The sequence below is a fragment of the Gymnogyps californianus genome, chromosome 28, assembly GCF_018139145.2.
Source record: "Gymnogyps californianus isolate 813 chromosome 28, ASM1813914v2, whole genome shotgun sequence".
Classification (NCBI taxonomy): domain Eukaryota; kingdom Metazoa; phylum Chordata; class Aves; order Accipitriformes; family Cathartidae; genus Gymnogyps; species Gymnogyps californianus.
Genome location: NC_059498.1, coordinates 4,927,136 through 4,953,156, shown reverse-complemented (window position 1 = coordinate 4,953,156; position 26,021 = coordinate 4,927,136). Strand labels below are relative to the sequence as shown.

Below are 26,021 nucleotides of genomic sequence, written 5' to 3'. Positions count from 1 at the left end.
ATGCGGCCACCCTTCGTGCCAGAGCCAATCAAAGAGGGAAGACGTGCTCAAGCCGCGCCCTCTCTCCCTCCCCGTAGCGGCGGCAAAACCAATCGCAACAGGGGACAGCCGCGTAACGCCCGCTCTCCTGCGGGGGAACCAATCGCAAGCCTCCTCTAACGCCCCGCCCCTTCCTCGCGAAGACTAATCAGAGACGCCCGGCAGTGTTTGTGTTCTGCGTCCGGCGGTGACGGCGGCGGGTCACGCGGGCGGGCTCGGTTTCTCTTTCACCTTGGGACGGAGGGGAGGCCCGACCCCGACCCGGTACGGCCGCCGCCCGCCCGCCCCGCTCCACCGCGGCGGCGGCCGCCGCCTCCCTTCCCGCCTCATCCCCGGGGCACGGCGACAGCGGGAAGGACAAGGCCCAGCCATCCCGGGCCTTTGCAACCCCCGGGGAGGCGGCGAGCCGGGTGTTTCCCTCCCCCCTCGCAGCGGGGGCTACGCCGGACGCAGAGACGGAGGAGAAAGGCAGAAAAAAGCAGAAAGCTTAAAAATAATCGAGATTACAGTGCAGGCTGCCAGCACCGAGCTCCCGGGTCCCCCACCTACACCCCCTCCTGCCGTCTGACGGGAGCTGAGGCTTTTCTCAGCTTTTAGGGGTTCCCCCCCCCCCTTTACCTGAGCTCTGCCCCACGCAAAGCGAACCTCGCAGTCGCCGTTCGCCTTTGAACTAGAAAAACCCGTTGTGGGAAATTCTACTACAAGTTTTACTGCTGAGTGAACTTCCAGTTCTGTGTACCCCTCAGACATCTGAAATTCAAGTTATCTCACCGCAACCCTTCCCAGGCCAAATTAAGAGTTAAAAAATAAAAAATATATAGCTGGAAAAAGGAGAACAGAAATCAAAGTGTTGAAGTAGTTGTTTTTGGTGCCGGTCACGCAGCATGACTAGTTCTGTCAGACACAGGCACGGGCTGGCAGCTGTGGTTTCACGGGGCCGGCGGAGCCGGACGGGCGCAGTCCCTGGCGGAGGTGGGGCAGGGTCGGGCACACTGCCTCGCTGCTCCCGTTCTGCCGTGTGTACCCGGGCCGCGACTCGCTTCCCGGCCTGCTCGCTGGAGCCGAGCCCTGCGAACGCCAGCTTCAAGGGGAGCTGGAGGAGGACCCTTCTCCTTTGGCTCCCTGTCTTTCCCATCGCCTTTGACTCAGGTGAGCTTTGCCGAGCTCGTGTTTCCAGAAAACTTCTGTTCCTTCCGCTATCTGCCATCTCACACCACCTGCAGGAATCAACCGCTACTTAAGAGAGGGATAAAAACCTGGGAACACGGACCCGTTTGTGGGCCCAGGAAGGAGGCTGCGGGGGAATACAGCCTCAGGAATGACAAAGTCAAAGCTCTGGATAGGGCCATATGAAGAGAAATGGAATGCTCGGGATTTGGGGTGCCAAGGATTTGCGGGGAGGCAAAGTTGAAGCCCTAAGTACTAAAGATACAGTTTTTTCCCCAGTGCTAAGCACTTGGGAATCTGGCCCCACAGCCTTTTTCAAGCTTCGGTTCCTCCAAGGTGCCTCACCTCCACTTGTCCCTGCAGGCTCATACCTGGCAGGGGAAAAGGTCCTTCCGCCTGCCCAGGGCTCTGAGCCGCCGGTCATTCACCGTCCTCTGACCTCCTGTTCCTCAAGTATCATCTCTGACCATCTCTTCCATTGAAACCTTATAATTATGCCATGCTGTTTGATTTCTTGAAAAGACATCATGACCTGCAGGCTTTTTTTCCTTGTTCTAGTCCCCTAAAAACATATTTTTAGTCTAACTAGTCCTCAAATAAAGGTCATTATGTTTCACCCTTTCCACTCGCCATACCTCTACTAAACCCGCAAGCAGAGACTCTACCTGCTACGGGTCCAGGCCTATATTCTGCCTCCAGACGGACGCAGTTACGTGGGTTTAGGGAAAGGAAGCATCTCTCCAAGTGCAAAGGGTGGGGCTGATCTATCTAACCCAGGAGCCTGGGAAGCTGTGGCACAGCTAGATAAGAAGAGGGGGGAAAGGCATGAGGTGGCAAAGTAGCCCGGGCTTCGTGCCAACCTCTCTGGAGAGGAGAGGTTGTGACAGCAGCAGACAGTTGCTCTCTTCCAGTGGCTATCGCAGCAGAGCAGCACTCCCCATCTTCTTCCTGTATCTCTCTGCTCACAAGGCCGGCTGTTTCTATTTGCATGTAATCAGGCAACAGATGGGAAACTAGACAGTGCCATCTTCTTGCTTCTAGAAAAACCCTGTGGGGGGGAAGAGGTGGCGTATATTGCAATACCGCAGTTACTGAAGGAAAAGACAGAACGTACCTCCTGATGGAAGCAAAGATCAGACAGAAACCACAGCTTTGGTTATTAGATCTTAGTAAACAAACAAAATGCCACCCATCAAAAGTAATCATCCCTATCTCTTCTAGCAAGGAGTGCTGCGAGATCTCTGATAAGGTGGAAACCCAGTCACACAAGGAGGCACAATGATCTCTGCTCAGGACTGTCCTAAGGGTAGGGGAACATTCCAGAACAGCAGTAGTGTTAGGGGGCATTTCTGAGAGTTCACAGCATTCACCAGAAGACAGTTCCAAGTATTTCTCTGTTCAACCTAAAAATTAAGTTTTAAACTGAACAAGGGTCCTCAAGTGTCTGTTCTCCTAACAGTTCTTCCTATCCCAGCTCCCGCTGCAGCAACAAGGTCAAACCATACCTAGCTGACCTTTGAAACCTCGCTGCTACTCTGTATACAGACATTTCTTCAAGCCAAAGACACTCTTCCTGAAAATATTTCCTTCCTAAGGTCCATAGTAGCTATTAGCAAAGAAACAGGAAATTAAATGTAAGAAAAAGAAATGGAGAGGGAACTACCAAAGTACAGGTGTTCAAAGTAACATAAAACTGTAATGAAAAATAGTTATGAATGCCAAATAGAGGAGTTTTGACCATATTCTTTTTTCACTGACGGACTGGTAGATCAACTTTTCTAGGAACCCTTCAGAGTCAGTCCTTCCAACCTAGAAATTCAAATTAACCTTTCAGTTTCTCTGCCACACTGTCTTTTTAAGGCACTGCGATTTGAACCCAATACCCACAGCTGGAACAAACTAAAAATACTCACTCCTCTGTGCTGTTTTGTTTTAGCATAAAGAAGGTCACACAGCTGTGCCTCTGATTGTTCTCACCATATCTCATGCTATAAATACAGCAAGGAATACAAAAAGAAAAAAAGTGGTTCAGCACAACTAAGCTAAGCACCACTCCGTCTCAAGTCCAAGTTTTGCTTTCACCAAATGCTTCCCTCAAGGTTTAAAAACCCACATTTTGCTTTAATACGTAGGAAGAGGCAAGAAAGCACCAGCTGTTACCTATCAAATGGGCTACAGCCATTCTAGCCCAGATGAGCTGCACATTATCAGCCAGCCAAGTTTATCTGCAACAAGAACAGGCCTTTCTGTATCCTTCCCCAACAAAGACACACACCACAGAGTAAGCGTTATAAAATTAAAGTTCCTACATTCCTGCAGGCTACACTCTAGCCTACGCAATGCAGTCATCTCCCCCTAATTAAGGTTCCTAATGATGTGCTGCATAGTAGCAGAAGTAACACAATCTTTTACAACTGCTCAATGGCTGCAGGTCAAGGATCCAACTTCTTATCATACTCTGCCTGCTCGTTTCCATTGCTTCTGCCACAGCAGTTTCTGTAGCCTTCTCTCCTTGCACAGGAGGAGAGCTGACCTACCACGCCACCAGTTAACTATCCTCAGTTTGCAGAACCTCAGAAAGCCAGTCATTTCATCACGATCAGCAAACACCACAAAGCTTCAGAATTGTCAAGTGCATCTCATGGCTATGGACCGACCTATGCAGTCTGTTCCAGAAAGTCACCTTTTAACACTACAGCACTGTCCAGCTCCTCAGTATTTACAGGCATGCAGGAGAATATTTGCGTGTAACAGGCCTGGCCTTCCCTTCCCCATTGGACCCCTCTGAGTACGCCCTACTACACATCCCAGAACTGCTACCCACCGTTCTTTAGCTTTATGTCAGCGTCACTTGAGGAAGTGACAGGCAAATAGGAAACATGTAAGGCTGAACAGTTGCCACTGCAGTCCTGTCATTCTGGTCCAGCGCTCCAGTCCTAAATGAGATTATATTTCTGGCTGTTTGCTGTGGGTAGGAGGGAGGCAGCTTAAATTTAAAGTCCTGATCAGCTGAGCATGAACGTGGAAGATCAAAGGGTCATTCAGCATACAAGCTAAGCTTTCCCTCATTGTCCTTGAACAAAATTCCTCTCACTCTAAACTGTGGAGTAAAATGCCTGCCTGTCTGTCTCCCACTCTATCCCCAAGAGAGATGGCTGCATTTCACTACTGGACAGTTTCTGTACTCAAAATGTTTTGAGATGAAAAGCTCTAAAGAGCAGCAAGATAAATAAAACTGCAGTTTATTAAAAGAGACTAACAGATTATTCACCAGACCAGCCAAGCTATTTCACAGTCTGGTCATGCTTGCAGTGAAAACAGTGGGAGTTTTGGGAACAGAGCACAAGCCCTGCTAAGAGTAAGGAGACATTATGAAATAGATCATTTTCACTAAGTCATGGAAAGGCAGGAAGCCTCTCCTAATAGTATGAATCATCAATACACCAGAAAGAAAGAGTGCACTTAAAAGTAATCACTGATGTCCAGCACTGCCAACATCGTAATAGCGCATGTAAATGAATAAAAGGAGACCAAGGCGAGCAAGTCAGTCACGTACCGACAAATCAATTCAAAACAGGCAAGGGACTCAAAACTACAGCTGCAATAAAGCGTCTCATACCTGGTGCTGCAACATCCTCCGCTGCTGCCTGGGTTCCTGCTACCCACTACAAGAGCCATCTGATCATCCCACTGCTGTGACCCTGCAGCTTCTCCTGCTGGAAAACAGACACAGCAGGGATGAAGTTTATTATGCTCTTTGGGATCCTTTCATCATACACTTGCAGAAGTTTGGGTGCCTGATTTCCAATTTTCTTTTATATCACCATTAGTGCTGATGGCATTCAGGGCAATCCCCTGCTTTGTGCCAGGCCGCGCATCTATGCAGGAGCTGGCATTTGACTGTTCAAAGTGACACACAAAGGTTGTCCGCATCTAGGGGACACCAGGACTTGTGATCTATGCTGGGAGATCCCACTTATCTCATCCTAAGAGATGACCTTCTTTCTCCTCCCATGCCCAACCACATGGATTCAGGAGTTAGCCAACATCAGAGACTTAGTAAGATTTCCCAGAATAATATGGGCTGCATTAGATGTAAAATGTTCACCATTAAGGAATGACAGCTTGCTTCGGAGAATGTGTGTTAAAGGAAACTTCATGTTTTTAGGATAGGCAAACCCATGGTTTCTCAGTTTGCACAGAAGAGCGTCACCAATTAGAGCTCTACTTCACCCATCAGCTACTGTCTGGCAAAGCACGGCAGCTCCGTCACACAGCACTACCTATTTTCTGAAACCAAATTAGACTAGAAAGTGTTAGAAACGTGATATAGGAAAAAAGTTTACATAAAGGGCTGCATTTGGCACAAGAATATTATTCCCCCATAGATACAAGGCAGTCCCAAGACAAGCTCCCCAAGAAGTGCTGCTGAACTTTTCCAGAACATGGAACTTATGAATTTGGAAGCACAGGTAAATAAAACTGCGTGGTAACCACTGGCACAATGTAATTAGGAAAAAATGCAGACGCTGAAGAAAATAACCTACTTGGCTCACCTCGGAGCTCAGCAAGCCAGAAGTTCATATGGGAAGAAACCTTTTTTTTTTGCTATGAATAATTACAAAAACAGGAGTTTCAAAGGAAGTCAGCAGTTCCAGCTGGCACATAAACCTTATCCTAGGAACAGCCATTTTGCAGCAGCGCACTTCTAACGGGACACAAGCCCCCAGAAAGCAGTAACATCGCTCACCCCAATCTTTACTTAGCTGACAAATTTCTCCAAGTAAGACAATACGTTTTTTGTCTAATTAAAGGTATAAAGGACAGTGATCATATCGCATAATACACACTGGTGTAAAAGCTACTGCTCCCATCTCGTGATATGCTTCCTCCAGATATATCCTCCCATTCTTCATCCATTCTGTATTGTCAATTTGCACTCAGTTTGGTGTTTCTTTGGCTCCTTCAGTGTTAAGGCACAGAGCTAATCAGTCTCCTAGGAAACTAAGGGAAAGATAAACCTGCCTAAACAGAGAAGCTGCCAAATTGATGCTGTCCTGGTGCCCACGACAGATGCATATTTGATATTGGAGTAAAACAGACCATCCCAGCAATGGTGTTGCTCAATGTACCAAACTAGTAGTAGTCTGTTGTTCTCAAAATCGTTTTGTCTAGCTCTGGTTCTTACTTCCACCTTGTTTTACTACAATTCTTTCTCGCTCCTTGTCTGAAGGCTGCTTATTGACCTTTAGCTGAGCCTCCAAGTATACTCCACCCTTTAGTTTGGGGTGGCATTTGGTTTCTCTCTTACCTGCCTCCTATTTTCACTTTGGATCCAAACACTAGGCACATCCTAAATTATCCCTCTACCTCCATTACTGCAGGCAACTACCTGAGGCACAGAATACGATGATTAGGCACCACTCTTTAATCAGTGGAACAAGCAAAGACAAATTCTGTCCCTACTATACTCACATATAACCTGTTCTTAATATCCCCAAAGTTCTTACTACAATCAAGATATTCATGTCAGCTGGAAATTGAGCTACAAAGTCTGTGGCTAGTTGCCCACAGTACCACAGTACCACTTTTATGAAGAAGAACTGCCCACAGGATGGGCTCAGAAATGCCAAACAGGATAAAGTTTCGCCTTCACTTCCAGCATCAGTGCCATCTTTAGCGACAAATGTTTCTTACACCTGTGAAAGTGTGTGTCATTGGGCTGAACAACATGAACAGAGTTTTCCTTTAAGGAAGCATGCAGCGGACTTGATTGATTAGGAAGCAAGGCATTAACATCAGTGCCAGGCAGTTGGAGAGCACTGCCTAGACTGGAAGGAATGTATTAAAGGAGCAGATCACAAATCCAAAAGCAGACAAGCGAATCCAAAAAATAACCCATTTTGGCAGGAACAGGACGAGGATGGCATAAAAATATCTAGCCTATCAACAGGCTTTAGTCCTGCCAGGGCAAAATGTACTTTTATTGCAACTATTTAATAATTAGATTATACTATGAGAGCCAGGAAGTGTGGCTATATTCAGCTGTAACTAAGTGAAAAACTTCTGCTTTCAGCAAAACTCAGATTGGATCTTTTTTTCCATTACAATTAAAAAAAAACCCAAACATAGGCCAAACTGGATTGACCTTGCTCCTCATGCCAGAAAACACAGGCTCCACTCAGATGTCTGCATGCCAGAGCCCCAGGGAAGGAGCGAGTGCATGGATTCTGTTCAAGTTTACCGAAACACCCCTATCCATCTACAGCTCATTGCGTTCTGTAAGACCTTCAGCTCAATGCACGGTACATGGCCACGATTCTCCATACAGGGGTTTCTGTGACTATTTACACTACAAGTCAGTATCCGTTCAAATCTAAACCAGCTTCAGGCTTTAAAAAAAATAAACACAACACCCCCCTCAGCTGTTTGCTGAGCTATCTGCAAACACATCCTTCTCAAAACTGGAGCCCTCCTGATGTGCAACAGCTGATGAATTTTTTTTTTTTTTAAGGTGAAAGTAAAAAATATGATGCCAATCTGCAAATAAATGCCACAGGCTAGACTAACTTCAGCACTACGACTGTCTGAATTAAATACATTTGTTGCTGTTGGGTTTGCTTCTGAAGTGTACCAAGGCCCACTGGAGAGCTGGCCTCTTCAGCTGTAAACAGAAGTAAAGACTCAAAAATACGTAGCCCCAAGCTCGTTGCTAGCCCAGGTTCCACAGCAGATTTTCTACCACATTAAATTCTGTGCCTTGCACCTTCTACCATTTGTATACACATATCTGCATTTAACCTGTTCACACATCACTGACTATACTGTGTCAAGAACCAAGTTCAAGCTTCTCAGCTAGTGACAGTCAGAATAATTTAGGCTCCAAACCCCGCTTAGAGCCAGGCCAAAGTAGATCAGGTTGCTCAGGCCCTGTCCAAAAATACAGCCAGCAAACAGCCGCTAGCCCTCAGTTATTCTATAGTAAAAGTGCCCTTGTGAGAGACAGTGACCCACTCCCATACAGCTCTTTAAGACACATCAAATTGCATCAGGAATTCTTCAAGCTTTACATGCTTGGGTCAAGAGGTTCTCTGATGCTGCTCTATCTCCTAGACCTACCACACCTAAAACCCAAACATTTAAAAATATTAAGCTGGAACCCAAACCAGAGGGAAGCCAGCTCTACTCACCTTCGGAAGACGTGAAAGTAAAAGCAGCAGCCGTCCTGGATCTTCATATCTGTATAACACTGCTCTGGATATTTGCAGCACTTTATCATTATCCTAGTCTTTCTGTAACTCTAGCCCCCAGAGCTGGACTGAGACGATACCTAAAAGCAAGTAAGATTTATTCAAGTATAGCACTTCAGATATTTTTATGGTGTATTTTCATTATATAACGTTTTTCTCACTTGCTTTAAAACACGCTTAAGTAGGTAAAGTAGCCCTGCAGGAATGCATCATCGCAAATAACACACAAAGCAATTAAAGTGCTTTATAAATGTTAAAGTATTCAGCAACTGAAAAACCTGAAGTACTTTACAAGTGTTTATTCTGCTTCATAACAACTCCTACATAAGCAAGCCTACTTTATATTATCACTAATATAAGTGATGGCTACATTAAGATCCCGCAGGCAGCTCACTCAATGCCATGTCTCCAGAGCAAGTGGGAACCAAGGCAGGAGATTAGAGTTTTAAACCTGATTTCAACCTACTGATGCTTATACCTGTTTATGGAGATTTTTTGGTGACAATTCCCTTTTCATTGCCTATATTTTCTAAGATTTAGCAAGTGATACCTTTTTTTTTTTCATATGACAGTGAATGTACCTAAGCTTAAGTTCCAAAGAGTTTTAGTAAGGCTAAAGGCCTAGAGAGATTTCAGCAGATTCAGTGAGATCTTCAGGGCCAAGAGATTTCAGGTAGCTAACTCTGCTGACATCAGTGGCAATCTGGCACCTACATATATTCAATAACCAAGGATTTAAAAGACAAAAAAAAAAAAAAAAAAAAAAAAATCACTTTGTGTGATTTAACATAAAATTTCAAGTCATCAAGCACTTGCTAAACTTTCTTCTGCTGTAGCATCAGGAAATTCCTCATCTCCTACTTGGAAAATTCTGACAGAGTTAAGAGACTGCAAATCTGTCTTAACTTTATTAAAAGGAGCTTAACCCCGGTGGAGATCCTTGTAAGCAGAAGCTACGCCAGTTTTGCAGCCTGAAGAAATCGCTCCCTTTCTTCCCAAGCTGATTCCCAATTTCGGTAGCTTGCTCAGGGTGAAGAAGTGGTTTCATGCACTGACATGTAGCGGTGAGGCCAACATGGAAGGCACCTGCCAGCATACGCAGCCTCTCAAGTTACACGTCCCTTTGCGTTTTTCCCCAGAACGAGATCTGCAGTTTCAGCTCCAACAAATGCCAGGGCTGGAGCTTCCTCAGTACCAACCACTGGCACACGGCCAAGGGCTGTACACATCCTTCACATACAAATCAGTGAAAAAATAGATTTTTATTTCTGCCATAAGCCTCCTAAGTTTGGGCTGGATTTTGAACTGAAGTGTAGTAGCAGTAAGTTAAATCCTTGCAGTCTGTTCTACTGGTAGATACACACATACAGAAGAGTTCTTGCAAGCTCTGCTGTGGTCATAACACGATCTGATTGCTGCTCTTCTGAGAGCATGAGACAGCTTAGCAAATGTAAGGCCATCTTCCCTTCTCATTGCCCCCTTCCTCTACACACAGTGGATACTCTGGAGTTATGTCAATTCAGTGTTCAAACTGCACAGAGGACTTATTGTCCCCTGACAAATGGTAATGCAAACTGTAAGACAGCATGGGGAACTGGATTCCTGGCTTATATTCAAGTACTGCCACCTAAGAAAGTTATTAAACACCACCCACTTCTGTTCGCTTTGTTTTTCCAATAACATCCTGTTGGTGGTGATAAGTCCTGCTAACATGCATTAACATAAACAACTTATTTCAGACATAAGCTTCAGTAACACCTAGAAGCTCTAAGTAATATTTTATTTATCTGATACAATTAAGCGCTATAGCTGTCATACAATGCAGAGTTTTTGAAAGAGGAATCCTTTAGCTATCATCAACAGGCAACTATTTCAACGGGACGTGGTAACGTGCAACTTTTCACACGGTCATCATATTCTTTAGTCTTTTTCATTGAAGCAAATCTGCAACTGAATTTGGATTCAAGGTCCAAATATGTTATGTTAGAACCAGTCTTTAAGCAAATTGTCATTTTTCTACCACAGGCAGATTCCATTTAATGCAAGAAGAGATAAAAGATGAAGAAGTTGCAATCTACAAGCTCTTTGAAATCTTTTTTATTGCTCCTAACTGCCCAACATTTCCATTAGAGCCCTTCATGAGTCTGCAACATTAGACACATTCACTCTCGTGAGGCCTGAGCTTTGTCTCATAGAAAATACATGGGAGACAAGCAACTACAAAGTGTTCAGACTAACTCCTCCCTTTTCTTTCCATCAAGGAATAGTGCACTACTTTTCTTTGTTCCCATTCCTCTAGCCCTTTGAGGCGATGCTTTAGTTCATCCCAAATTTACCTGAAATTAAACATTTCAAGTCAGTCTAATAACTTGAGAGCATAATGTTCATTAGCCTAGCACGAGATTTTGGCTCAACTGCAATCTGAAATTCTATTAAATTCCAGGCAGTCTTTTCTTTTTCTTATAAAGTTGGAAGAATTCATGCATTTGTGCAGCAGTGTTTTCTCCTGCAGTCACATTTCAGTAGGTTTGCAAATTGGTTCACTGAAATAACCAGACTTACTAATGAGCTGTTCACGCACCCATAGTATTCCTGGGCTTAATGTGTACAATTTTTAGATCAGCGTATGCTTATTTGCAACCAATACATACACTCCCACTTCACATACCACACATACTGCTTCCCATGCCTCTCTGCTTGGGCAAAAACAGAGGTATTTCATCTTGACTTCTTCAGAAGGTTTGCCTTTCAACATTTCACAGGAGATCGGATACACCTAGGAGCAATAACAATTTGGAAGGAGAGAAAAGCTATTACTTGCATGACTAAGGATGACATGCAGTCATGAGGATTACAGGATTAGGCCCTGAGAATTTCATAATCCCTAAAGATAAGCATAGTTGGAAAGAAATCACGTGTTTGACTGAATACCCTTATTTTTCCCCAGGCCTTTACATAAAGCAATATACTGTTGCTCACAGACAGTGTTATCACATTGCCATTATTGATATATTACGTTTAGCTAGCTATCAGCCTAATCACAACCAGGGAAATAGCTCCCGCAGAGCGCTCGGCCTGTGCAGGGGACCACACAGGGGTGAATCTGCTGCCTCTCCGCTCCAGGCCAGCCAGAGGCCCGAGTTAGCGAGAGCCACCGCCGGGGACCTACAAGGTGCCTCATCAGCTCAGGGCAGAAACACGACCAGCTCACATTTGCCCGTGAGAGAACTATACAGGCAAAGCTTCACCAACAAAATCCCCCCCAGACGATATTTTGAGAGCGGAAAGATTAATTAACGACGACAACCTTTCCGAATGAGAGCCCAAAGCAGCACGGCCCTGCGAGGCCCGCCCAGGCCTGTTAGGCCCCTGCGACGGCCCGCCCCGGGCCGGCCCAGCGCGGAGCCAGGGCCCGGGAAAGGCCTCTCCCTCCAGCAGGCCGCACACAGGCCAGGCGGCGGCAGCCTCCTCAGCGGGAGGGGGGCCGGGAGCCGGAGACGCGGCGCTCCCCGCCTCCGCCTCAACAGCAACGGGGACTCACCGCCTTCCTCCACCCAATCACTCCGTGGACCCGGCGGCGCGCCTCTGCCCGGCCCCAAGATGGCCCCAGCGGGAGGGCTCAGGCTGCCCGAACCCAACATGGCTCCCTGGGGAAAACACCCGCTCCGGTCCCCGGGAGCCCGCTGACTTCACACCCGGACCCAAGATGGCCGCCGCCCCAGCCCCTTCCCCCCCCCCCGCCTTCCCCCAAGAGCCCTCAGCCCGATCCCAAGATGGCCGCCGGTAGCTTCACTGTCAGGGGCGCCGCCGGGATACCTGTCCGAATCCAAGATGGCAGCCCCCGCTGGCGTGAGGCTGGCTCGGGGTCACGTGACGGGGGGGTGTGGACCGTGTCCCGGCGGAAGCGTGAGGGACCGAGCAGGGAACAGGGACTGGCAGCGGCGGGAGCGGGCTGGCGCCGCCGGAGCAGACGTGCCGCAGGACGGGAGACACGGCTGTCACCACGGAGTCCGCCAGCGCTAACACGGCGGCGACCGCCGCTTCGCGGGCCGGGGGCGCCGGGGACCAGCCAACCTCGCTGCCCCCGCCCCCGCCGAGGATGCCGCGCAGGAAGGTGAGCGCGGCCGGGGAACTGGGGAGGCGCCCGGCGGGGGAACCGGCGAGCTCGGGCCGCAGCTTTCCACCCTCCCCCACCCCCTCCGCTACCTCTCACGGGCATAAAACCGGGGGGAAAATAGCGGCCTTCAGCCCCCAGCGCCCGCCCCGCTCGCTCCCTGAGTGGCTCCCGCACGGGCACGCTGGGCGCTGATTGGCCGTCTTGCTCGTCACTCATCGCCCCCAACGGTTACCGTTTCCCTTCCCCCGCGCCTGCAGCGCGGTCCGCCTCTTGCCTTTTCCGATTGGGCAGGCAGTTGGAGAGCTGGTCACGTATTGGTCGGACTGCCTTGCCGGGCTGGCCGCTGATTGGTTTCCGCGGCTGCCCATCTACGCCCCCAACGGTCACCTCCCCGCGCGTGCCTTGTTTCTCCCTCTTTCCCTTCCCCCATCCCACACCGCGCCCCCCCCCGGGTTGATGTTTCTGTGGGAGTGAGGCTTGCACTGATAGGCTGGCGGCTGCCGTCAGTCACGCCCGGCGGCCACGCCCTTTTGCTCTCCAAGCTGACATTGGCGGACTCTCCCTTTCGGCCCCTCCCACCCGCGTTGTGATTGGCCGGGACCGGCGAGTCTCCGCTGGGTGCAAAACAAAGCGGCGCGGGGGCCGCGCTCGCGCCACGGTGCGCGCGGGGCCTCGGCAGCCGCCCCCGCCCTTCCCCTCAGGCGGGCGCCGGCACCTGCCTCGGCCTCGTCGCCATCCCCTCAGGGCCGGCGGCCGCTCGGGGCTACCTCCCGCCCGCGCTCCGCGGGTCCGGCCGCCCTGACCAAGACCTATCGACGCCCCCACACCCTGGCTGTCCAAGTCAGGGCTGTCGGGCAGGGGAGGGATCTTCGGAGGCCTGGTGGCTGCCCGCCAACTCCTGAGGCCTCCTTGCTTCGGAGAGCCGCCCAGCCCACTGCGTGGTGCAGGGGGCCGCGCTGGTGGTCCAAGACGAGGTGAATACAACTGCATTCGCAGCCTCTTTTGGCCCAGCCTCTTCGCTCTGTGCCTTCATTTTCTCTGCCTTGCTTCCACCGGCGAGCCCTGACACTGCCCTGAATTGCTGAGTGGGGAAGAGTCAGTTTGGCCGTTGCCGGAGCCCATCTGTTTTCTCTGCCACCTGCTCCCCTGGTGCCTTGTGCTCTGCTGGGCTGCCTCTGCTCTTTTGAACAGGCAGATGGTGCGGGAGCGCTGTTGGCTTGGCAGGGTGAACCGAGAACGGTCAGCTCAGAGCATATCCTGTCCAGCCTTGAAACTTCATTTACCTTTTGCTTTAAATAAAATCGGGTGCTACTGTCATCTTTCTTAGTGGATCAGTTTGCAGAAACTTTTCATGATTGAAGGCACTGTCTGACACTGCATATTTATTAAACTAAAATATTTTCTCCAGAGTAATACACTTGACATTTATTAGTTTGCGTATGTCATTCTGTCAGCTTGAATTTAGCTATCTAGCATCAAATATTTTGTCTCCCTCTTTTTTTTTTTTAATAGTATAAATACAATATGCAAGTTTAAGTGCTCCTGTGCTAATGTCTGGGTCTGTGGTGTTGCAGAGGAATGCAGGCAGTAGCTCAGACGGAACAGAAGACTCTGATTTCTCTACTGATCCTGAGCATACAGACAGCTCTGAAAGTGATGGCACATCACGACGATCCGCCCGTGTGACCCGTTCCTCAGCCAGACTCAGTCAAAGCTCTCAAGGTAAATGCTTTATTTTCTTAAAGAAGGAAAAGAAAAGCAGCCTCTTAAGCAACAAGAGGCTCAATGTACTCCATATTCCTGACCTTTAGAACTTAAATGTGTGGCGTTTATACCTAAATAAAAATATGTAACGTTTTTCATTGGTTATTAATGTACCACAGCAAAAAGCAGTCTTTACATGTGCATATCACACAAATGAGGCGATATAATCTAAAGATTACACTGGTGGTGGAAGTCAAAACTCGAGCATCCTCTGTTCAAGAAGTAAAGCTGTCTACTTCTTAAAGGAAGTAGGAATCAAACACTGTGATTCTGCTGCCAGCTTTGCCTAATTTTTCTGAGACCTCTAAAAATTTGCTTTCCATCTAGACAGTTATATTGGTACTGGAGCCAAGCTAGAGAGAGGGTGTTTAGGGTTGAAAGTTGTTTTTGTTTTCTTTGTTTGTTTGTTTGGGGTTTTCTGTACTGCAAGGGAAGATACATTTTCATGACTTGCTGACGCTGACCCCACTCTGCAATAAATGTAATCAACATATTGCCAGTTACTTTGCATGCTTCTACTTTGGCATCCAGATTGTAAGAGGAAACATTGAATGTGTCCACCTCCTCATTTTTAGTGTTAATGTAGTCATTTCTTGGCTGTTAGTTAATAAGCTGCCATCTGGCATCAAGGGGAGGAAATTACAGTAGATAATAACTTCTTTCCATTGCTCCATGTATACACTTTGATAAAGAATCTGGTTTGCGACCAATTTTATTGCAGGTAAGAAATATGTGTGCATGATCATCTGGTAATTAGGTCTTAAAACAAGAGGAAAGGTGGTTTGGATGTGTATGGGATGCCTGTGATATTCTTAGGTTATGAAAGCATTATTTTCATGCAAAATAATTGTTTTATAGTCTTATGAGCAGTATAGGATCACAAAACCACACACAGGGTCCCAAATATAGCTCCACACCAGAAGCAATCTTGCTATTCCTAAGGATTATCTAAACACTGATAGTTCTTATCTAAACTAATGGTTCTTTAGCTTTCCAAATGGGAGCTGGTTTGTAATTTCTAGTAAACTAAGTAATTAAGTCCAGAGAAAGCTGATCTAATTCCAGGTTCCTCAGTGTTGGCAAAAGTGTCAAAAGATTTAAGCTCAGAAGAACAGAGCATATCTTTGGGATGACGTGCAGCGGTGAGGGGTAGGACAGAACTCTGTGTTGATACCCAGCTATCAGATGTTGGTATTACAGACTTCAGAGCACGTGTCAGGCAAGTCACAGTGGTTATTGTGGGTGTAATTATGGTGTTTCTATGGAATTAGATTCCAGCCCAGTTCGTAATCCGCCATCGTTTGGAGCAGAAGAGCCTGTCTATTCTACGAGGAGGGTAACCCGCAGCCAACAGCAGCCTACTCCTGTGACTCCAAAGAAATACCCGCTCCGGCAGACTCGCTCATCTGGGTCAGAGACTGAGCAAGTGGTTGACTTTTCTGATAGAGGTATGTAGGGTGCAGTGACGTCTTGCAAGTTTGCAAAATGCTATTGGAAAGAGTGTGTGACTCCATTCTCTGAGGGCACAGTATAATATCCTGAGGATAGAGGGTTTGAGACAGCTGTCCGGAGTTGCTTTACATATTTTTTTGAAAGCTTTCTTTCAGGCAGATTTGTAACATCTTGATCCTTATTCAGACACTAAAAATGCAGCGGATCACGATGAGTCTCCACCTCGTACCCCCACCGGGAATGCCCCTTCCTCAGAGTCTGATATTGATATCTCCAGTCCAAATGTATCCCATGATGAGAGCATTGCCAAGGACATGTCCATGAAGGATTCTGGAAGTGACCTGTCTCACCGCCCTAAGCGCCGCCGCTTCCATGAAAGCTACAATTTCAACATGAAATGTCCCACTCCTGGCTGTAACTCTTTAGGTAATTTCAGCTCCAGGATTAATCTGTTGGGTTTTGCCTTCCTGTTGTGATATTCAAAGTCCCGCTCAGTTGACTTACACGTCCTAACAATATGCACTTAATTAGGATCAGAAGTATTACTGAGAAGTGGGTATAGAGAAGGGATATGAAGCATATCTGCAGGTATATTCTTCCTGGAGGTGTTTTCTGGCTAGGAGCGTTTGGGGGATGATAGGGTAAGGAACAAGTTAGGAGTATGAGCACAGGTGTGGGAGGAAATGCAGAGTCTTGCAGGTAGGGTACTGGTCTCTGCCAGAAGCAGGTTTTCAGAAACAAATTATTGCAGACCTCTAATATACCTGGCTGCTTGCATGGAGTGCAGCTTTTGAGTTAGCATGAAAAAGATTTTCCTTCGTTGTTCTTAAAGCTTGTGCCATAAACCATGAAGTATGCTCCTTCTATCACACTGGTAATAAACTGAGCATGCTCTTTGAGAAGCTCATGTGAGGGATCTGCCCATCTGGGATACTTTTTAAACCTCTTCATGATCGTATGTTAAAAGTGGGGTTTTTTTTCCTGATCCTTTGCAGGACACCTAACTGGAAAACATGAGCGACACTTCTCCATATCGGGATGCCCACTATATCATAATCTCTCAGCAGATGAGTGCAAGGTAAATGAGTCTTCTGTTTTACCTTCCTCATGTTTTTTTGGAACAAAATGCCAAGACCTGTCATTTGTGAACAGAAAATAGAGTTAACATGTGTCAGCTGATGTCTTTAGCTGTAAGACAGCAGCATTTGTGTGTCAGATCATCTGTGAATTACAGTTCAGGAAATTCACCTAAACGAGAAAAGGAAAAGATGAAGGCTTTGATAGTAGTTTGCCGCAGCATTGACAAATGAGTTTTGGCTTCCAGGTGCGAGCACAGAGCCGGGATAAGCAGATTGAGGAGAGAATGCTGGCCCATCGGCAGGATGACAACAACAGGCATGCCACCAGACACCAGGTAGGCAATCTGCACATAATGGAGTGGCTGCTCAGTTAAAAGCGGAAAAACCTCAGCTTGTCGTTTCCAGCAACAATGATTTTAACTTGATCTCCCTTCTTCACTTCTCAGATAAGCTATTGTGCTGAGTCCTGACGCTCCCCGTTTGTCATCTCCAATTTGTTTCAGCAAGGGCAATTCATTGTATCCCTTAAATGAGAGACTGGAGCAGCTAGGGAGAGCAGAGAGGTGGCATTGGCCAGTAATATTACAAAGGAGGCTGGAGCTGTTCTCAGGATGATCTTTTCTGTGTGCTTTGATGTGTAGGACAAGAGAATTCCTGCAGAACTGTAAACTACAATTTTACTCTGACTAAATAGAAAAGAATAAAACCAGGGGAATTACATTTTTCAGTTCATGAGTCTTGGACTTGAGTCAAGGTGACTTAATGAGTCAGCTCTGAGCTTTTCCCCATGATTAAGCAGCGCATAAGGAGTGCACCCTGTCTTGTGGGACTGAGGTACATTGGCAAAGGCAAGCTGCGGTAGGAAGAAAAATATCTTATGTTACATACCTGTGTTGTACCTGCAGTGCCCTCTTATTAGCACAGGATTTGGTTCAGGTGCAACAAACCTCATAAAATGAAAGCCAGGACAGAGGTCCTTTAGGGTGGGAAGGTGAAGAAAAACGTTTGAAGTGGATGAAGCCTAGTGAAGGTTTCCACCTCTGGTTTCTTTCAGGCACCAACAGAGAGACAGCTGCGATACAAAGAGAAAGTAGCTGAGCTCAGGAAGAAGAGGAACTCAGGACTAAGCAAGGAGCAAAAAGAAAAATATATGGTAAAAGCAATAACTTTATTCTTTCATTCCCTCCTGTCTGGAATGAGACCACTAAGCGGGAGTTTGGCTTTCCCAGTCATCCTGCAACATTCTCAGCTAAAAAAGCTGCAAGATCTAACAGCTTAGTAGCAACATGGCAGCAAAACCTCCTATGATTTTATTGTTCTCTAGGAGCACAGACAAACCTATGGCAATACTAGGGAACCTCTACTTGAAAACCTGACGAGTGAGTATGACCTCGAGCTTTTCCGAAGAGCGCAAGCAAGGGCATCTGAGGACCTGGTGAGACTTCTAACTCATAATATATCTCATAGAAAATGTCTTTGTAAGAAACATGAATGCTTTCTGGGTTTTGTTGTACTTGTGCAGATAGAATCAGAGTTTGTAAGAATTGCAGCTACAGCCCAGCCGAGTGAGCAACGTTACACTAGGGATAACGTTTAAGTGCCAGTCATTCAGAGGGTTTGCTGAAAGTACAGCTGAAGCTAAGCATTTGCAGTCATGAATGCTGCAGTGCCTGCAAGAGGAATAATTAGTAACAGTCCCATTTAATAGGTGTTTGTTTTCAGTGAAAGAATGGACAGCTTCACCTGCTGCAACAATGGCTGAGGAGTGATGATAACAAAAGACAAAAGCCACCTTGACAGTAGCCGGTGACTGTGGAATGGAGTTCAAAACCCTGTCTTGCTTGAGGCTTCTGTAGGTGCTTTCCAAAGCTACCTTCCATCTCCAGAGATGAACCAAAAGATGCTTTGACACTTACCAGTGGCAAATGCATCTGGGATATCTAAGGCAGAGCATTAGGCTGTATCCTCTCCCTACAGATTAGGGAAGAAGCATGAAGTGGCAAGGAGCTTACATTGCTTTCATGACAGAAAGAGTATGATCCTAGTGTTAGCATGCTGCTAAGTGCTGATTCACAAGACATTGCCTGATGAAAGGAACAGTCAATAACTGTACTGCTTATGGACAGGGCTCAGACTGAGTTTGATTGAGGAGGGGTCTGTGGGAGGGGTTACTAGACGTGGTCACACTGAAAGATGAATTTAGAGGACTTGAAGTAAATTATTTTCTTGAGGGAAATAAATAGGGCTCCCTTCCTCTCTACCTACTTTTAAATTTTTTTTTAAATAATGATCCATTTTTTTCATTCATAGGAAAAGTTGCGGCTCCAGGGCCAGATCACAGAAGGCAGCAATATGATTAAAACAATCGCTTTTGGCCGTTATGAGCTGGATACCTGGTATCATTCTCCCTACCCAGAGGAGTATGCTCGTCTGGGACGTCTCTACATGTGTGAGTTCTGTCTCAAATACATGAAGAGCCAGACAATACTGCGCAGACACATGGTAAGGGCTAGGGCAGAGCTGATTCCTGAGTTTCAAATCTGATGTCAGCATGTAAACGTTTTAAAACATTGCTGTTAGCTCAGTTGCTTGCGTCAGGAGGTGAGAAGACTGCATGTTTCCTGGTATATCCAGTAGCTGTTGTAACCTTTTCCGCCCTTGAAACAGTAGTGTCACCCTAACTTTGTTTTCCTGTCATAGGCAAAATGTGTTTGGAAACATCCGCCGGGTGATGAAATCTACCGCAAAGGCTCCATTTCAGTGTTTGAAGTGGATGGGAAAAAGAACAAGGTAACTGATCATTAGGCCAGTCTTGAGTGTGGAGTCTATCTTTCAAATGTGCTGGGCACTGCTTTTCCTGTAGAGAAACAGGATGCAAACAGCCCTTTCTCCCTCTAATTGCAGAAAGGCTACTAGAGTCTGATCTGTCCATTCTTGCAATTCTGGCAGTAGTTTTGTCTGCATTTTCTGTGTGGTTATTCCTCAGCCCTGTTGTGCTCCAGCAGTTGCGTGTTGTCTCATACCGTGCTTGGAGATGTGTGTCGAGATCCCTTTCTGAAAGTTAGTGGGGAGATTTCTGTGCTTGGCCTCAGTAGATTGCTACTGCCCATCTCCCATTCACTGTGAATACTCAGCCAAATTTGGGTTAGAGTGAGAAGCAGCCTAATGTTATTGAGGGTCACCTCCTTAACCCTGAACTGAAGGGCAGAACATGAATCTGCACCTGCAGATTCAGTGCTAGGTCGTAGCACCATGCTTGTGCCCTGTCTCTAGTTGTGTCCGGTCTTGAAGGCTTTAGAGGAAAGAACAAAGAAACAAATTCATAAGCTAAATTCTGCACTGCCAGAAGTTGGGAGGAGTCTTTTCTAGTTACCAGAGATAACCTTGAAGCACGGGATTAATACAATACAGTGCAAGCAAGCAGAGATCCAACCTTCTGCTCCCCTTCACTGAGGATGTGATGTTTGGGGCATTCAGAGATTGATACCGCAAACATCAATTCCCACCCTTAGGAAGCTAGGCTTATCAAGTTTCATCACAAATGGAATTGTTTCCTGGCCCAGCTGCTCTGTTTGAAAGACTGTACGTCATTTCTCAGATGATTCAGAATTCTCTTGTCATTTCCCATGTACGCCTGTTTTTGTCCACTCTTGGGATGTTCCACTGTAATAAACAGGTGTATCCTATTCTCCTTTTGCTTCTAGATCTACTGTCAAAACCTGTGTCTGCTGGCAAAACTTTTCTTGGACCATAAAACACTGTATTATGATGTTGAACCTTTCCTCTTCTATGTCATGACAGAAGCTGACAACACTGGCTGTCACCTGATAGGATATTTCTCCAAGGTTAGTTGAAAATACATACATACGCATTACTACCTCACTAGAATGAGATTTAGGACACCAGTTATCAGTACTGAATCTCCCTTCTGAGTTTTTGCAGTCTCAGGATTTGTTGCTTTTAGGAATAGATAAAGTTTCAAACCTGATCTGCATGAATTGTTCTTACTGTTTGCTGCAGGGATTGCAGGTGCTTTGCTGTAGCATCTTTCCTTATTTCTAGCAAAAACCAATTCAGTTCAAATGAACTATTGTTGCTGGGAAGTATGGTGGTGTCTTAAATGCAGGCAAAAGTAATGATAAAGAAAATGTGAAGAAATGTAGAGAAAAATACATTAAAATAAATATTAGTCACCATGATTGCTTTATTTTTTAATAAAGTACTTGAAGGAATAAAAATTCTCAGGTGGAGAAGCTGAGACATAACTCAAGTAACTTAAGCAGATCCCACAAGTAAATCACTGGCCAAGCTTAGAGTAGGAGCCAGTTTTCTCAACTGTTTGCTCAGACGTGTTGCCTACCTAAAAAATAGCCAATCTGTTTGTTTCATCTCTGCTGCACATTGGTGAAATACATTTCCTGGTTGTTCTTACTTCAATACAGAAAGAGTGATTACCCTTCCGGACATGGTGATATCATGCAATGCAGTTATCAGTTTAGATATTTCAGTCAGTGAAATTCTATAGGTAGGAGAATACTCTCCCAAATAAAGTGCAGGAAACTATATTCCTTAAATCACCTGAGTCAAAACTGAATAAATATCTATTAAAAAAAAAATAATCTGAAGAAAAACCTGTGTTGATCTGAGGATAAGTGTGTCTGAGTCTCTTCTTTGTCTGAACATTTCCATATACACCATGTGCTTGTAATGCCGCTGTTATGTCGCTTTCTTGTTGCACGTAAACCTGGTAGATGACAGGTGGTAGTGAGAGCGTTACTGGCTCCTTCTCAGGTACAACTCCATGGCCGGCCACCCTAGGCTTAAAATTGTGCACCAAACACCCAATTTAATGGCTAGTAAAGTAAGACACTAAGCCAGGTTGGTAGCTGAAGGATGATCATGTTACTTGTTGTTAGGCAGGTTTTTCTACTGTTGCTCCTTTCACCTTGTATTGTATCAGTTGCACAGGCTTGTTCAGTCTGTTGGGATTATGATATACCCATTGTTTGTACAGATCTAGACCTGTTAATCTATCCTCTCTGTTCTTGTTTTTAGGAGAAGAATTCTTTTCTCAACTACAATGTTTCTTGTATCCTGACGATGCCTCAATATATGAGGCAAGGTTACGGCAAAATGCTCATTGACTTCAGTAAGTAGAGAGAGAAATTCTGGAAACATATTCTGTCCAACATGACAATTTCACCAAGAAATCTAACATATCTGTGGTGGTGGTTGAGCAGTTTTCATTGTAGCTGATTTCTGCATGTGCTAAAGAGGGCGACAGTCAGGAGGGAGTAGTTTAGGAAGGATAAATAGGTTTTCTTTCCTTTACAGGCTATTTGCTTTCTAAAGTAGAAGAAAAAGTTGGCTCTCCGGAACGCCCTCTGTCTGATTTAGGTCTCATCAGCTACCGTAGTTACTGGAAGGAAGTTCTCCTTCGTTACCTGCATAATTTCCAAGGAAAAGAGATCTCTATAAAAGGTATGTTTTCAAGCTAAATAAGGTTGTAGTGAATTGGTTCAGGAACATACCTGTGCATCTCACTCATTTTCCTCAAATATGAGGTAGGTCATGCTTGACTTATTCATATAGGTGTTTGTGTAGCAGCACAGTTAGTGGAATATTCCTGTAGCTGGGTATGGCTCCTTTCCAGTCCTGCCACCATGAAAGATAAGCCAGCTTGCAGAGTTTTGAAAGTATGTACTGGCTTCTTCTTTTAAAAAATATGTTTTCAAAAAAGATTCAGCAAAGAACTTTATCCATCTGTAGATTAGAATGTTAACTTTAAAAAGAAAAATAGCTCCACTGAGAGGCTTTCAAATGCTCTGGAAAAATGCTAAGACTGTTTGGACTTCTTTTAATAGCATTTTTATGTTTATGGCACCTAGGAGTATGCAGCATTTCATAGAGATATCAAGGTAGTTCTGAAGAAGTGGCTACATCTTCTTTCCGAGGATTACACCTTATTAACTTGGATCCTAAAATTAATATCTCTAAATCATTGTGATGTCTAGGCTGGCTTTCAGTTTTTGGGTGAGCTGGGCTGTTTCTGTACAGCTCTGCGTGGCTTGCATCCGTAGCCTGTGGCTCTTCAAGCTATTTGCAATCAATCAGTCCTCAAGAGTAAAATAAGCAAAGGCAGGTTGTATAGCAGTGCTACAGCTAACCAGGGTGGTCAAAGGGTACAAGTCCAGCAGCAACAGTAATACTGCGTGTACCTCCGTAGTATGTGCAAGGCATTTTGTGTATATCACTTCAAAAGGAGTTGCATAAAACTTGTAGTTGAAAACTAACAGTTACAGGCTATTGCGGAGGAATTTGTTTCTGTTCTAACGTAAACTGATACTGGTTTGCAGAAATCAGCCAGGAGACTGCAGTGAATCCTGTCGACATTGTTAGCACGTTGCAGGCGCTTCAGATGCTCAAGTACTGGAAGGGAAAACACCTGGTCCTAAAAAGACAGGTAAGATTTGTGATGGCTATTTCTGTATTTTTGTTTCCTTACATTTAGCTGTTAGATTCATATGAACTTGCTGAAATCAGTATTTCCTTTGCATTGTGCTGGCTTTTCCAGCCTTTTCATTCTAGTGGGGGAGCACTGTAATTTTCAAATGCAGGAACTGATAAAATATGACATGGGCATCCAACCTGATTCTTCAGTAGTGTAGAAATATGCTATATTGACCTTCCTTTTCTGATGTGTGGAGTAATGTTCATTGTAAGCAGCTTTTTAGGGGAGCAATGGATCAACGTTCCCATCATAGTCCTCATCATGCCTGCCCTTTATTGGGCAAATGGATGACATAGAAGTGAACTGAATTAATGGAATCCTGAATAAGTCCTGTTTGTACCCTCATTAGATATAGGACAAGGGGTTTATAAATCCCCAAATGTGACAGCTTCTCTCTTTGGTTTTCCCCTCCCTGAGACTTCACTTTATAGCTAAAAGTAGCCTTATCAGTGTGATTGGAAGGGCTTCTAGGAAGCACTGTGGAGGAAATGTTATTGTTGTCATGCTAAGCAGTTAGTAGGCTAGTCATCTTCAGATTTGTGGACTTAGATGTGTGGTGGTGTACCATGGATAATTCTCCGTCATGGATCATTTGTTTTAACCTGCCCTTTCATGCTCTTTTCCTTAGGATCTGATTGATGAATGGATAGCCAAAGAGGCAAAAAGATCCAACAGCAATAAGATAATGGATCCCAGCTGTTTGAAATGGACCCCTCCTAAGGGAACTTAGCTGTCTATCACTCCTGAAGCCAGTGAACCCCAGCAGTAGGAAGTACCCTAGGGATCTCTGTTGTATCTGTTGCTGTTGTGATTGGCTGGTACAGTACCCTCCCGAATGATCAGTTCCCCTTGGTACTGTTCTGGCCCAGATCTTTTGTGCACACCACAGACGCTAGTTCTGAGGAACTTTATGTTTCGGCCTCAATGAGGTTGCAAGGATTGGATCTGTATAGGACCCAAACAAAGCTCCTAGCAGCACTGGCCCAAGGAGTTCTGATATCTGGTACTGTACCTGTCCAGTCACTGGTCTTACCCTCATGTTCTTATTCCGATGAGGTTGTGTTGTGTCCTATAATCTGGTTGTTTCTTCCTTCAGGTTCCTTGCGTTCTAAGTAATGGAGGTAACTTCTGTGGCTTTTGAACAAGGTCTAATAATGCTTGTTTGGGGAAAGTCTGGTTTTCCAACAAGTTGCAGTTACACTGACTTCAGCATTTTTAACTAGTCCTGCCTAATGGACTGTTCCATTCCACATATCAAATAGTTGTAGTAAGATAACATGCCACCTCTTTCAGCAGTGTTTTCCATATAATGTAGCAGGTCTTCACATAGTTAATATTGTACAGTCAGAAGCTTGCATATCTTGTAACTGAGTGGTGTGATTGTTAGTGCTACCCTGGAGGACTCAAGGCTAAGTGTGTGAGAACATCATGGTCTGAGATGTTTCATAGAGTTGCTCTTGGTATATGCTCCTGGAGCTACTACAGTACCACGTCTGTTGGAGACCTCTGATTATAAGTTACTGTTTTTTCCTGGTTTATCTCTTGGAGTTAGTGGATTCCTTTACACAGAAGCAGCCTGTTCAGTGTATTTCACTGGAGAGATTTTTCCCAGAGCAGTCTTCCTTGAATTGTAGGTCTCTCTGTATTGGAGAGGATTTTTTTCCTCTAGACTGAAGAAATAAAAACTTCAGACAAATTTTTGCTAGCCTTGTCCAAACAGCCACAGAAACTCTACAATGCAAATATCGTCAGTTGTTGGATTGCCTACAGTGTACGTTCTGTGCATCAGTGGCAGCTCCAGTTAGCTGTGTGAATGGTTTGCTTCTCTGACAGTGCATTCTTGTTTGTCTTTGTAAAACAAAAAAGCTTTTACTTCCTCTCTCCCATCAGCACCACCGGAAGAAACTATTGTACAATGGCTTTCAAGTATAACCACTGTCCTTGTGCCACAAGTTTCCTATATGGCTCCAGTGTAATTAAAAGAGGGGACAATCTTGGGGTAGATGATGGCAGCATCATATAGTGCCGATTTCATTTAAACCTTCCAATGCTTCCTCATTGAATGGTGTCTGAAATGAAGCACTTGCAGTGTACTGCTAGGTAGGAGCCATTTCCTGTTAACCACTGACCCATCCCAATGTGGAAAAGTTCTCTACTGCTCTTCTGATGGTTGTCTGCCTTTCTCTGCCTCCTTAAAAAAAGAAAAAGAAAAAAGATCATCAGTACATGGTGTATACCTTGTGGGCATTACTGAATTTTGCTGTCTCATGCCCTTTGCTCCTGTATTGTAACTAACTACGGATACTCATGAAACTATCCAACAAAGTAGATCTCTTGTGGAGTAGGGAAGAAGGCCATTCTTGTGCAGAAGCTAAACCCTGTTCCCATGATGTGGTAGAATGTGCTATTCTTGTATCTACTTCTCAATAAAGCATGTTCTCTGCTCAAGTTTATGCTTTCTTCTTATTTTTTTCAGTCAGATGCTATTCTGCATCTCCAGTTAAGTGAAGCTGCTGCTTCATGTTGCAGGGGACTAATTTTGAACCCGTCTTTGTGCCTGGTGTATTAAGGATTGTGACTAGAGTGGCCTTTAGGTTGAACCTTTTGGAAATAAATAGCCTGTATTGTGTGTTCACTCCAGA

The 26,021-nt window shown here is 45.5% G+C and overlaps 1 protein-coding gene and 1 long non-coding RNA gene across 8 annotated transcripts; one reads left to right on the top strand and one right to left on the bottom strand.

Moving 5' to 3' along the window:
• Nucleotides 1–663: 663 nt before the first annotated feature.
• LOC127026576 (uncharacterized) lies at nucleotides 664–12,423 on the bottom strand. Of its 2 annotated transcripts, none has more exons than XR_007767760.1 (5): nucleotides 12,273–12,423; nucleotides 11,125–11,232; nucleotides 8,397–8,536; nucleotides 4,826–4,922; nucleotides 664–2,254 (listed from the first exon to the last, which is right to left on the bottom strand). It is a non-coding gene; the product is annotated as an uncharacterized LOC127026576 (long non-coding RNA). The 2 variants fall into 2 exon arrangements; XR_007767759.1 differs by lacking the exon at nucleotides 12,273–12,423 and adding an exon at nucleotides 11,998–12,079.
• KAT7 (lysine acetyltransferase 7) lies at nucleotides 12,383–25,820 on the top strand. 6 transcript variants are annotated; one of them, XM_050911885.1, is made up of 15 exons: nucleotides 12,383–12,570; nucleotides 14,148–14,295; nucleotides 15,609–15,785; nucleotides 15,976–16,215; nucleotides 16,785–16,867; nucleotides 17,114–17,203; nucleotides 17,923–18,021; nucleotides 18,193–18,303; nucleotides 19,179–19,370; nucleotides 19,569–19,658; nucleotides 20,573–20,713; nucleotides 21,924–22,017; nucleotides 22,203–22,349; nucleotides 23,225–23,331; nucleotides 24,008–25,820. In XM_050911885.1, exons 1-15 carry the CDS (start codon nucleotides 12,556–12,558, stop codon nucleotides 24,107–24,109), a joined length of 1,836 nt encoding a protein of 611 aa, XP_050767842.1. In that variant the 5' UTR covers nucleotides 12,383–12,555; the 3' UTR covers nucleotides 24,110–25,820. The 6 variants fall into 6 exon arrangements, with proteins under 6 accessions (XP_050767842.1, XP_050767844.1, XP_050767843.1 ...); XM_050911887.1 differs by lacking the exon at nucleotides 15,976–16,215; XM_050911886.1 differs by lacking the exon at nucleotides 17,114–17,203.
• The last annotated feature ends 201 nt before the right edge of the window (nucleotides 25,821–26,021 follow it).